Source organism: Ranitomeya imitator, chromosome 10 (genome assembly GCF_032444005.1).
Source record: "Ranitomeya imitator isolate aRanImi1 chromosome 10, aRanImi1.pri, whole genome shotgun sequence".
NCBI classification, from domain to species: Eukaryota; Metazoa; Chordata; class Amphibia; order Anura; family Dendrobatidae; genus Ranitomeya; species Ranitomeya imitator.
Genome location: NC_091291.1, coordinates 143256334 through 143270021, shown reverse-complemented (window position 1 = coordinate 143270021; position 13688 = coordinate 143256334). Strand labels below are relative to the sequence as shown.

Genomic DNA, 13688 nt, shown 5'->3' with positions numbered 1-13688 from the left:
TGCTGGGGGTCTCCGCTGTGCTCAGATAAGGTGCTATAAGGTGTTATCTGCACACGCTCAGGTGCTGGGGGTCTCCGCTGTGCTCAGATAAGGTGCTATAAGGTGTTATCTGCACACGCTCGGGTGCTGGGGGTCTCCGCTGAGCTCAGATAAGGTGCTATAAGGTGTTATCCGCACACGCTCGGGTGCTGGGGGTCTCCGCTGTGCTCAGATAAGGTGCTATAAGGTGTTATCCGCACACGCTCGGGTGCTGGGGGTCTCCGCTGTGCTCAGATAAGGTGCTATAAGGTGTTATCCGCACACGCTCGGGTGCTGGGGGTCTCCGCTGTGCTCAGATAAGATGCTATAAGGTGTTATCCGCACACGCTCGGGTGCTGGGGGTCTCCGCTGTGCTCAGATAAGGTGCTATAAGGTGTTATCCGCACACGCTGGGGCTCCGTATCTCACCTCTATTGTGAGACCACCATCATCTTATAGACCGCCATCTCCTGTATCTCACACATAATGTGTCTTCCACATATTCCGCATGTGATTACTTCTGCAGATTCTCGTCATGTCTCTGCATTATTATGGTTTTGCGCCTAAAAATGTAAATTGTAGTTATTATTATTTTGTCAGTGTTTTGTGACTCCCCCTTTTGTCTGTCAGTCAGACTCCGGTTTGTCTTCACCAATATCTGACCCCAGGTCTCTTCTGTTCCCCATGTTGGCACACACTGGTCGCCTCACTGGGGTCTGTATACACACACACTGGTCGCCTCACCGGGGTCTGTATACACACACACTGGTCGCCTCACTGGGGTCTGTATACACACACACTGGTCGCCTCACTGGGGTCTGTATACACACACGCTGGTCGCCTCACTGGGGTCTGTATACACACACGCTGGTCGCCTCACTGGGGTCTGTATACACACACGCTGGTCGCCTCACTGGGGTCTGTATACACACACGCTGGTCGCCTCACTGGGGTCTGTATACACACACGCTGGTCGCCTCACTGGGGTCTGTATACACACACGCTGGTCGCCTCACTGGGGTCTGTATACACACACGCTGGTCGCCTCACTGGGGTCTGTATACACACACGCTGGTCGCCTCACTGGGGTCTGTATACACACACGCTGGTCGCCTCACTGGGGTCTGTATACACACACGCTGGTCGCCTCACTGGGGTCTGTATACACACACGCTGGTCGCCTCACTGGGGTCTGTATACACACACGCTGGTCGCCTCACTGGGGTCTGTATACACACACGCTGGTCGCCTCACTGGGGTCTGTATACACACACTGGTCGCCTCACTGGGGTCTGTATACACACACGCTGGTCGCCTCACTGGGGTCTGTATACACACACGCTGGTCGCCTCACTGGGGTCTGTATACACACACGCTGGTCGCCTCACTGGGGTCTGTATACACACACGCTGGTCGCCTCACTGGGGTCTGTATACACACACGCTGGTCGCCTCACTGGGGTCTGTATACACACACTGGTCGCCTCACTGGGGTCTGTATACACACACACTGGTCGCCTCACTGGGGTCTGTATACACACACGCTGGTCGCCTCACTGGGGTCTGTATACACACACGCTGGTCGCCTCACCGGGGTCTGTATACACACACGCTGGTCGCCTCACCGGGGTCTGTATACACACACACACTGGTCGCCTCACTGGGGTCTGTATACACACACGCTGGTCGCCTCACTGGGGTCTGTATACACACACGCTGGTCGCCTCACTGGGGTCTGTATACACACACGCTGGTCGCCTCACTGGGGTCTGTATACACACACACTGGTCGCCTCACTGGGGTCTGTATACACACACACTGGTCGCCTCACTGGGGTCTGTATACACACACACTGGTCGCCTCACTGGGGTCTGTATACACACACACTGGTCGCCTCACTGGGGTCTGTATACACACACACACTAGTCGCCTCACTGGGGTCTGTATACACACACACACTGGTTGCCTCACTGGGGTCTGTATACACACACACACTGGTCGCCTCACTGGGGTCTGTATACACACACGCTGGTCGCCTCACTGGGGTCTGTATACACACACGCTGGTCGCCTCACTGGGGTCTGTATACACACACTGGTCGCCTCACTCAATTCGGACCAATGAGCTTTCACTTGGGAATTATCCTAATAACACACGGAGCTGTTAGGGAAAAGGTTATTCCACCACCAGGAGCAAAACCGTAACAATGCAGTGACATGACGAGAATGTGCAGGACTAATCATATGTGAAATTGCTGCAAGTCACATTATTGTGTGAGATAGAGGAGATAGTCTGTAAGATGATGGTGGTCTATAAGATGATGGTGGTCTATAAGATGATGGTTGTCTATAAGATGATGGTGGTCTGTAAGATGATGGTGGTCTATAATGTGATGGTGGTCTGTAAGATGATGGTGGTCTATAATGTGATGGTGGTCTGTAAGATGATGGTGGTCTATAATGTGATGGTGGTCTGTAAGATGATGGTGGTCTATAAGGTGATGGTGGTCTATAAGGTGATGGTGGTCTGTAAGATGATGGTGGTCTATAAGGTGATGGTGGTCTGTAAGATGATGGTGGTCTGTAAGATGATGGTGGTCTGTAAGATGATGGTGATCTATAAGATGATGTGTTATGGCTGGCAATCAGGCAACACAGCGTGCAGTAATCAGCGCACATACAGAGATCTGGCAATAACCAAAAACAATAGGACGAGCTCTGAGACGTGGAATCTCTGTAGACTGCAGTACCTGAACTATCCTCACACAACTATAAGCAGCAGTGGATTGCGCCTATCACTACCTATGCAACTCGGCACTGCCTGAGGAGCTGACTAGCCTGAAGATAGAAATACAAGCCTGACTTACCTCAGAGAAATACCCCAAAGGAATAGGCAGCCCCCCACATATAATGACTGTTAGCAAGATGAAAAGACAAACGTAGGAATGAAATAGATTCAGCAAAGTGAGGCCCGATATTCTAGACAGAGCGAGGATAGCAAAGAGAACTATGCAGTCTACAAAAAACCCTAAAACGAAAACCACGCAAAGGGGCAAAAAGACCCACCGTGCAGAACTAACAGCACGGCGGTGCACCCCTTTGCTTCTCAGAGCTTCCAGCAAAAGTTAATAGCAAGCTGGACAGAAAAAACAGAAAACAAACTAGAAGCACTTATCTAGCAGAGCAGCAGGCCCAAGGAAAGATGCAGTAGCTCAGATCCAACACTGGAACATTGACAAGGAGCAAGGAAGACAGACTCAGGTGGAGCTAAATAGCAAGGCAGCCAACGAGCTCACCAAAACACCTGAGGGAGGAAGCCCAGAGACTGCAATACCACTTGTGACCACAGAAGTGAACTCAGCCACAGAATTCACAACAGTACCCCCCCCCTTGAGGAGGGGTCACCGAACCCTCACCAGAACCCCCAGGCCGACCAGGATGAGCCACATGAAAGGCACGAACAAGATCTGGGGCATGGACATCAGAGGCAAAAACCCAGGAATTATCTTCCTGAGCATAACCCTTCCATTTGACCAGATACTGGAGTTTCCGTCTAGAGACACGAGAATCCAAAATCTTCTCCACAATATACTCCAATTCCCCCTCCACCAAAACAGGGGCAGGAGGCTCCACAGATGGAACCATAGGTGCCACGTATCTCCTCAACAACGACCTATGGAATACATTATGTATGGAAAAGGAGTCTGGGAGGGTCAGACGAAAAGACACCGGATTGAGAATCTCAGAAATCCTATACGGACCAATAAAACGAGGTTTAAATTTAGGAGAGGAAACCTTCATAGGAATATGACGAGAAGATAACCAAACCAGATCCCCAACACGAAGTCGGGGTCCCACACGGCGTCTACGATTAGCGAAAAACTGAGCCTTCTCCTGGGACAAGGTCAAATTGTCCACTACCTGAGTCCAGATCTGCTGCAACCTGTCCACCACAGAATCCACACCAGGACAGTCCGAAGACTCAACCTGTCCTGAAGAGAAACGAGGATGGAACCCAGAATTGCAGAAAAATGGAGAGACCAAGGTAGCCGAGCTGGCCCGATTATTAAGGGCGAACTCAGCCAACGGCAAAAATGACACCCAATCATCCTGGTCAGCGGAAACAAAACATCTCAGATATGTTTCCAAGGTCTGATTGGTTCGTTCGGTCTGGCCATTAGTCTGAGGATGGAAGGCCGAGGAGAAAGATAGGTCAATGCCCATCCTACCACAAAAGGCTCGCCAGAACCTCGAGACAAACTGGGAACCTCTGTCAGAAACAATATTCTCAGGAATGCCATGTAAACGAACCACATGCTGGAAGAACAAAGGCACCAAATCAGAGGAGGAAGGCAATTTAACCAAGGGCACCAGATGGACCATTTTAGAAAAGCGATCACAGACCACCCAAATGACCGACATTTTTTGAGAAACGGGAAGGTCAGAAATGAAATCCATCGAAATATGTGTCCAAGGCCTCTTCAGGACCGGCAAGGGCAAAAGCAACCCACTGGCACGTGAACAGCAGGGCTTAGCCCTAGCACAAATTCCACAGGACTGCACAAAAGTACGTACATCCCGTGACAGAGATGGCCACCAGAAGGATCTAGCAACCAACTCCCTGGTACCAAAGATTCCTGGATGACCGGCCAGCACCGAACAATGAAGTTCAGAGATAACTTTACTAGTCCACCTATCAGGGACGAACAGTTTCTCGGCCGGACAACGATCAGGTTTATTAGCCTGAAATTTCTGCAACACTCTCCGCAAATCAGGGGAGATGGCAGACACAATGACTCCTTCCTTGAGGATACTCGCCGGCTCAGACAACCCCGGAGAGTCGGGCACAAAACTCCTAGACAGAGCATCCGCCTTCACATTTTTAGAGCCCGGAAGGTATGAAATCACAAAATCAAAACGAGCAAAAAATAACGACCAACGGGCCTGTCTAGGATTCAAGCGCTTGGCAGACTCAAGATAAGTAAGGTTCTTATGATCAGTCAAAACCACCACGCGATGCTTAGCACCCTCAAGCCAATGACGCCACTCCTCGAATGCCCACTTCATGGCCAGCAACTCTCGGTTGCCCACATCATAATTACGCTCAGCAGCAGAAAATTTCCTGGAAAAGAAAGCACATGGTTTGAACACTGAGCAACCAGAACCTCTCTGTGACAAAACCGCCCCTGCTCCAATCTCAGAAGCATCAACCTTGACCTGGAACGGAAGAGAAACATCAGGTTGACACAACACAGGGGCACAGCAAAAACGACGCTTCAACTCCTGAAAAGCTTCCACGGCAGCAGAAGACCAATTAACCAAATCAGCACCCTTCTTGGTCAAATCGGTCAATGGTCTGGCAATGCTAGAAAAATTACAGATGAAGCGACGATAAAAATTAGCAAAGCCCAGGAATTTCTGCAGACTTTTTAGAGATGTCGGCTGAGTCCAATCCTGGATGGCCTGAACCTTAACCGGATCCATCTCGATAGTAGAAGGGGAAAAGATGAACCCCAAAAATGAAACTTTCTGCACACCGAAGAGACACTTTGATCCCTTCACGAACAAGGAATTAGCACGCAGTACCTGGAAAACCATTCTGACTTGCTTCACATGAGACTCCCAATCATCTGAGAAGATCAAAATGTCATCCAAGTAAACAATCAAGAATTTATCCAGATACTCACGGAAAATGTCATGCATAAAAGACTGAAAAACAGATGGAGCATTGGCAAGTCCGAACGGCATCACCAGATACTCAAAATGACCCTCGGGCGTATTAAATGCCGTTTTCCATTCATCTCCCTGCCTGATTCTCACCAGATTATACGCACCACGAAGATCAATCTTAGTAAACCAACTAGCCCCCTTAATCCGAGCAAACAAGTCAGATAACAATGGCAAGGGATACTGAAACTTAACAGAGATCTTATTAAGAAGGCGGTAATCAATACACGGTCTTAGCGAACCATCCTTCTTGGCTACAAAAAAGAACCCTGCTCCCAATGGTGACGACGATGGGCGAATATGTCCCTTTTCCAGGGACTCCTTCACATAACTGCGCATAGCGGTGTGTTCAGGTACGGACAAATTAAATAAACGACCCTTAGGGAATTTACTACCAGGAATCAAATCGATAGCACAATCACAATTCCTATGCGGAGGTAGGGCATCAGACTTGGACTCTTCAAATACATCCTGAAAGTCCGACAAGAACTCTGGGACGTCAGAAGGAATGGATGACGAAATAGACAAAAATGGAACATCACCATGTACTCCCTGACAACCCCAGCTGGTTACCGACATAGAGTTCCAATCCAATACTGGATTATGGGTTTGTAGCCATGGCAACCCCAACACGACCACATCATGCAAATTATGCAGTACCAGAAAGCGAATAACTTCCTGATGTGCAGGAGCCATGCACATGGTCAGCTGGGCCCAGTACTGAGGCTTATTCTTGGCCAAAGGTGTAGCATCAATTCCTCTCAACGGAATAGGACACCGCAAAGGCTCCAAGAAAAATCCACAACGTTTAGCATAATCCAAATCCATCAGATTCAGGGCAGCGCCTGAATCCACAAATGCCATGACAGAATTCGATGACAAAGAGCACATTAAGGTAATGGACAAAAGGAATTTGGACTGTACAGTACCAATAACGGCAGAGCTATCGAACCGCCTAGTGCGTTTAGGACAATTAGAAATAGCATGAGTAGAATCACCACAATAGAAACACAGTCTGTTCAGACGTCTGTGTTCTTGCCGTTCTACTTTAGTCATAGTCCTGTCGCACTGCATAGGCTCTGGTTTACTCTCAGACAATACCGCCAGATGGTGCACAGATTTACGCTCGCGCAAGCGACGACCGATCTGAATGGCCAAGGACATAGACTCATTCAAACCAGCAGGCATAGGAAATCCCACCATTACATCCTTAAGAGCTTCAGAGAGACCTTTTCTGAACAAAGCCGCTAGTGCAGATTCATTCCACAGAGTGAGTACTGACCACTTCCTAAATTTCTGACAATATACTTCTACATCATCCTGACCCTGGCATAAAGCCAGCAGATTTTTCTCAGCCTGATCCACTGAATTAGGCTCATCGTAAAGCAATCCCAGCGCCTGGAAAAATGCATCAACATTACTCAATGCAGAATCTCCTGGTGCAAGAGAAAACGCCCAGTCCTGTGGGTCGCCGCGCAAAAAAGAAATAATAATCAAAACCTGTTGAATAGGATTACCAGAAGAATGAGGTTTCAAGGCCAAAAATAGCTTACAATTATTTCTGAAGCTCAGGAACTTAGTTCTGTCACCAAAAAACAAATCAGGAATCGGAATTCTTGGTTCTAGCATCGATTTCTGATCAATAGTATCTTGAATCTTTTGTACATTTACAACGAGATTATCCATTGAGGAGCACAGAGCCTGAATATCCATGTCCACAGCTGTGTCCTGAAGCACCCAAATGTCTAGGGGAAAAAAAAAGACTGAAGACAGAGCTAAGAAAAAAAAATGATGTCAGGATTTCTTTTTTCCCTCTATTGGGAATCATTGGTGTGGCTCCTTGTACTGTTATGGCTGGCAATCAGGCAACACAGCGTGCAGTAATCAGCGCACATACAGAGATCTGGCAATAACCAAAAACAATAGGACGAGCTCTGAGACGTGGAATCTCTGTAGACTGCAGTACCTGATCTATCCTCACACAACTATAAGCAGCAGTGGATTGCGCCTATCACTACCTATGCAACTCGGCACTGCCTGAGGAGCTGACTAGCCTGAAGATAGAAATACAAGCCTGACTTACCTCAGAGAAATACCCCAAAGGAATAGGCAGCCCCCCACATATAATGACTGTTAGCAAGATGAAAAGACAAACGTAGGAATGAAATAGATTCAGCAAAGTGAGGCCCGATATTCTAGACAGAGCGAGGATAGCAAAGAGAACTATGCAGTCTACAAAAACCCTAAAACGAAAACCACGCAAAGGGGCAAAAAGACCCACCGTGCCGAACTAACAGCACGGCGGTGCAACCCTTTGCTTCTCAGAGCTTCCAGCAAAAGTTAATAGCAAGCTGGACAGAAAAAACAGAAAACAAACTAGAAGCACTTATCTAGCAGAGCAGCAGGCCCAAGGAAAGATGCAGTAGCTCAGATCCAACACTGGAACATTGACAAGGAGCAAGGAAGACAGACTCAGGTGGAGCTAAATAGCAAGGCAGCCAACGAGCTCACCAAAACACCTGAGGGAGGAAGCCCAGAGACTGCAATACCACTTGTGACCACAGAAGTGAACTCAGCCACAGAATTCACAACAATGATGGTCGTCTATAAGATGATGGTGATCTATAAGATGATGGTCGTCTTTAAGATGATGGTCGTCTATAAGATGATGGTGGTTGTCTATAAGATGATGGTCGTCTATAAGATGATGGTGGTCTTTAAGATGATGGTGGTCTATAAGATGATGGTGGTCTATAAGATGATGGTGGTCTATAAGATGATGGTGGTCTATAAGATGATGATGGTCTATAAGATGATGATGGTCTGTAAGATGATGGTGGTCTATAAGATGATGGTCGTCTATAAGATGATGGTTGTCAATAAGATGATGGTGGTTGTCAATAAGATGATGGTGGTCGTCTATAAGATGATGGTGGTCGTCTATAAGATGATGGTGGTCGTCTATAAGATGATGGTGGTCGTCTATAAGATGATGGTGGTCGTCTATAAGATGATGGTGGTCGTCTATAAGATGATGGTGGTCGTCTATAAGATGATGGTGGTCGTCTATAAGATGATGGTGGTCGTCTATAAGATGATGGTGGTCGTCTATAAGATGATGGTGGTCGTCTATAAGATGATGGTGGTCGTCTATAAGATGATGGTGGTCGTCTATAAGATGATGGTTGTCAATAAGATGATGGTGGTTGTCAATAAGATGATGGTGGTCGTCTATAAGATGATGGTGGTCGTCTATAAGATGATGGTGGTCTATAAGATGATGGTGGTCTGTAAGATGATGGTCGTCTATAAGATGATGGTCGTCAATAAGATGATGGTGGTCGTCTATAAGATGATGGTGGTCGTCTATAAGATGATGGTGGTCTATAAGATGATGGTGGTCGTCTATAAGATGATGGTGGTCGTCTATAAGATGATGTGGTCGTCTATAAGATGATGGTGGTCTCACGTTAGAAGCTGTAGAGGACGGTGCGATCTGGAGGTCAGGACCCCGTTCCCTTCTGCTCGTCACCCTCTGTACGATGCATCCAGTGATCGCTGCAGGTTGTCCGGTGATCGCTGCAGGTTGTCCGGTGATCGCTGCAGGTTGTCCGGTGATCGCTGCAGGTTGTCCGGTGATCGCTGCAGGTTGTCCGGTGATCGCTGCAGGTTGTCCGGTGATCGCTGCAGGTTGTCCGGTGATCGCTGCAGATTGTCCGGTGATCGCTGCAGATTGTCCGGTGATCGCTGCAGGTTGTCCGGTGATCGCTGCAGGTTGTCCGGTGATCGCTGCAGGTTGTCCGGTGATCGCTGCAGGTTGTCCGGTGATCGCTGCAGGTTGTCCGGTGATCGCTGCAGGTTGTCCGGTGATCGCTGCAGGTTGTCCGGTGATCGCTGCAGGTTGTTCCCTGATCAGCGCTGTGTACAGACCGGTGCTGGGGTCTCCAGAGATCAGTGTGAACAGTCCTCAACCGTCACATTACAGCCTGAAGGAGAAGTGGTGAAATATGGAGACGTCGCTGATCTGCAAATGGGGGAAATGGAAATGTTCCAACCTCCGGATTTCTTCAGTCTGGAGAGTGAGGCCCAGGCAGAAATCCCGACCCTTCCACGTGCAGCCTAAAGGCGTCCGTCTGCCGTACATTGTTGTAATGTCATAATACCATGATCCCAGGATCGGGGCGACGTTCCCTGGTGACACCTGTTCCTGACGCTGTCCCCCACGGTCTCCAGACCGATCTCCGGTTATCAATGCACCCAAGACACAAGCTGGACCCATCGCGGAGAGGACGGACCTCCACTCCAGCCTCCATTACTGCAAGTCCAGCCTACGCTCATCATCTGGAGACAGCGTGGGCAGCACCATGAAGAGGCCACACTGGTCCTATCCCCAGCATTATGATGTGGGGGGTTATTATGTCCGGTAGCTGGACCCCTCTATTCTACAGAGCGTTGCATTGGGGATTGTTCAGGGGACTCGCTGATCATGTAGCCAGGTACTTGTACTTCACATTGATGCCACAAGAGGGAGACAGTGCACCAAGTTTATGTGTATTCTTATGCTAGGAGTTTTTACTAATGCATCACTCCGGATTGCCCCCCATCAGGCCCACTACAGACAGGGCCCCCATCAGACCACCTAGAGATAGAGCCCCCTACAGACATCCCGCATCAGTCCCCCTACAGACAGGGCCCCCATCAGACCCCCTACAGCTAGAGCCCCCATCAGGCCCCCTACAGACAGAGCCCCCATCAGACCCCCTACAGACAGAGCCCCCATCAGACCCCCTACAGATAGAGCCCCCATCAGACCCCCTACAGATAGAGCCTCCATCAGACCCCCTACAGCTAGAGCCCCCATCAGGCCCCCTACAGACAGAGCCCCCATCAGACCCCCTACAGATAGAGCCCCCATCAGGCCCCCTACAGACAGAGCCCCCATCAGACCCCCTACAGATAGAGCCCCCATCAGACCCCCTACAGATAGAGCCCCCATCAGGCCCCCTACAGATAGAGCCTCCATCAGACCCCCTACAGACATCCCGCATTAGTCCCCCTACAGACAGGGCCCCCATCAGACCACCTACAGACAGAGCCCCCATCAGACCCCCTACAGATAGCCCCCATCAGACCCCCTACAGATAGAGCCCCCATCAGACCCCCTACAGATAGAGCCCCCATCAAACCCCCTACAGATAGAGCCCCCATCAGACCCCCTACAGATAGAGCCCCCATCAGACCCCCTACAGATAGAGCCCCCATCAGACCCCCTACAGATAGAGCCCCCATCAGACCCCCTACAGATAGAGCCCCCATCAGACCCCCTACAGATAGAGCCCCCATCAGACCCCCTACAGATAGAGCCTCCATCAGACCCCTTACAGACAGAGCCCCCATCAGACCCCCTACAGACAGAGCCTCCATCAGACCCCCTACAGACAGAGCCCCCATCAGACCCCCTACAGACAGAGCCCCCATCAGACCCCCTACAGACAGAGCCCCCATCAGACCCCCTACAGACAGAGCCTCCATCAGGCCCCCTACAGATAGAGCCTCCATCAGGCCCCCTACAGATAGAGCCTCCATCAGACCCCCTACAGATAGAGCCCCCATCAGACCCCCTACAGACAGAGCCTCCATCAGACCCCCTACAGATAGAGCCCCCATCAGACCCCCTACAGACAGAGCCTCCATCAGACCCCTTACAGACAGAGCCCCCATCAGACCCCCTACAGACAGAGCCCCCATCAGACCCCCTACAGATAGAGCCCCCATCAGACCCCCTACAGATAGAGCCTCCATCAGACCCCCTACAGCTAGAGCCCCCATCAGGCCCCCTACAGACAGAGCCCCCATCAGACCCCCTACAGATAGAGCCCCCATCAGACCCCCTACAGATAGAGCCCCCATCAGACCCCCTACAGATAGAGCCCCCATCAGACCCCCTACAGATAGAGCCCCCATCAGACCCCCTACAGATAGAGCCTCCATCAGACCCCCTACAGACAGAGCCCCCATCAGACCCCCTACAGACAGAGCCCCCATCAGACCCCCTACAGACAGAGCCCCCATCAGACCCCCTACAGATAGAGCCCCCATCAGACCCCCTACAGATAGAGCCCCCATCAGACCCCCTACAGCTAGAGCCCCCATCAGGCCCCCTACAGACAGAGCCCCCATCAGATCCCCTACAGGCAGAGCCCCCATCAGACCCCCTACAGACAGAGCCCCCATCAGACCCCCTACAGATAGAGCCCCCATCAGACCCCCTACAGATAGAGCCCCCATCAGACCCCCTACAGATAGAGCCTCCATCAGACCCCCTACAGCTAGAGCCCCCATCAGGCCCCCTACAGACAGAGCCCCCATCAGACCCCCTACAGACAGAGCCCCCATCAGACCCCCTACAGATAGAGCCCCCATCAGACCCCCTACAGATAGAGCCCCCATCAGGCCCCCTAGAGATAGAGCCTCCATCAGACCCCCTACAGATAGAGCCTCCATCAGACCCCCTACAGATAGAGCCTCCATCAGGCCCCCTACAGATAGAGCCCCCATCAGACCCCCTACAGACATCCCGCATTAGTCCCCCTACAGACAGGGCCCCCATCAGACCACCTACAGACAGAGCCCCCATCAGACCCCCTACAGATAGCCCCCATCAGACCCCCTACAGATAGAGCCCCCATCAGACCCCCTACAGATAGAGCCCCCATCAGACCCCCTACAGATAGAGCCTCCATCAGACCCCCTACAGACAGAGCCTCCATCAGGCCCCCTACAGATAGAGCCTCCATCGGGCCCCCTACAGATAGAGCCCCCATCAGACCCCCTACAGATAGAGCCCCCATCAGACCCCCTACAGACAGAGCCTCCATCAGGCCCCCTACAGATAGAGCCCCCATCAGACCCCCTACAGACAGAGCCTCCATCAGACCCCCTACAGATAGAGCCCCCATCAGACCCCCTACAGATAGAGCCTCCATCAGACCCCCTACAGACAGAGCCTCCATCAGGCCCCCTACAGATAGAGCCCCCATCAGACCCCCTACAGATAGAGCCTCCATCGGGCCCCCCACTACTGGGGCTCACGTTCCTCCTCCCTAACCCTGGGGCTCCCATAAGCCCCCCTATGATTTAGTATTGGCCCCCTAAAGCTAGACAAAAAATGAGTAGCCCCAAAGTACATGTGGAGGACCGCACATAAGTCAGCAAAACGAAAAAACAACAAAGTCCTCCAATACCAGTCATTGTAAATGTAAAAAGATTTTATTCAAAATACAAAGAATTTTTCTAAAAAGACATTTAATAAATAGGAGATGGCGGTACACCATAGAAGTAATGGCAAAACGTCAAACGCTGGACATGGGGTAAATAGAATTATACCTACAATGGGAATATATATATATACACACAGGGTACATCACATCCAAAAACAGCTACAGAGCCAATGTGCATGGAGATATTGATGAGGCCGGATATGAAGCATAAAGTGCATGAAATCATTAGATTCATTGTGTGATACACAGCAGGACTGAGCAGCTCCGTGATTACTGTGGTGTCCGGCTAAGTAGCCAGTAACAATGTGCAGCCCACCATAACATGAAAATTATATCAGAGCAAATACCCCAAAAAAGTTGTAATGGTGCACCCCTTCTGAGGAAGATACGAGATCGAAACGTGCATTATGGGGTGCGCTGGACCTGTTCCTACATAGGGTAATTATAACTTTCGGGGGGTATTTGCTCTGATATAATTTTCATGTTATGGTGGGCTGCACATTGTTACTGGCTACTTAGCCGGACACCACCTTATACCGTGAAATACTTAATCGTTCCACAATGAATCTAATGATTTCATGCACTTTGTTTCATATCCGGCCTCATCAATATCTCCATTCACATTGGCTCTGTGGTTATTTTCGGATGTGATGTACCCTATATGT

General features: G+C 50.3%; 1 protein-coding gene across 3 annotated transcripts in view; it reads left to right on the top strand.

Annotated features, from left to right (window-relative positions):
* The window catches only part of SPA17 (sperm autoantigenic protein 17), a 114858-nt gene that overhangs the window by 23460 nt on the left and 77710 nt on the right, over positions 1-13688 (top strand). Inside the window, exon 1 of one of the 3 annotated variants that reach the window (XM_069741629.1) lies at positions 10055-10239. The exons of the other annotated variants lie outside the window; for them this stretch is intronic. Within the exon in view, the coding sequence (XP_069597730.1) occupies positions 10142-10239 (98 nt within the window). The 5' untranslated portion in view covers positions 10055-10141. Of the gene's footprint in view, positions 1-10054; positions 10240-13688 lie in introns of those variants that run through there. 3 annotated transcript variants of the gene reach the window in all.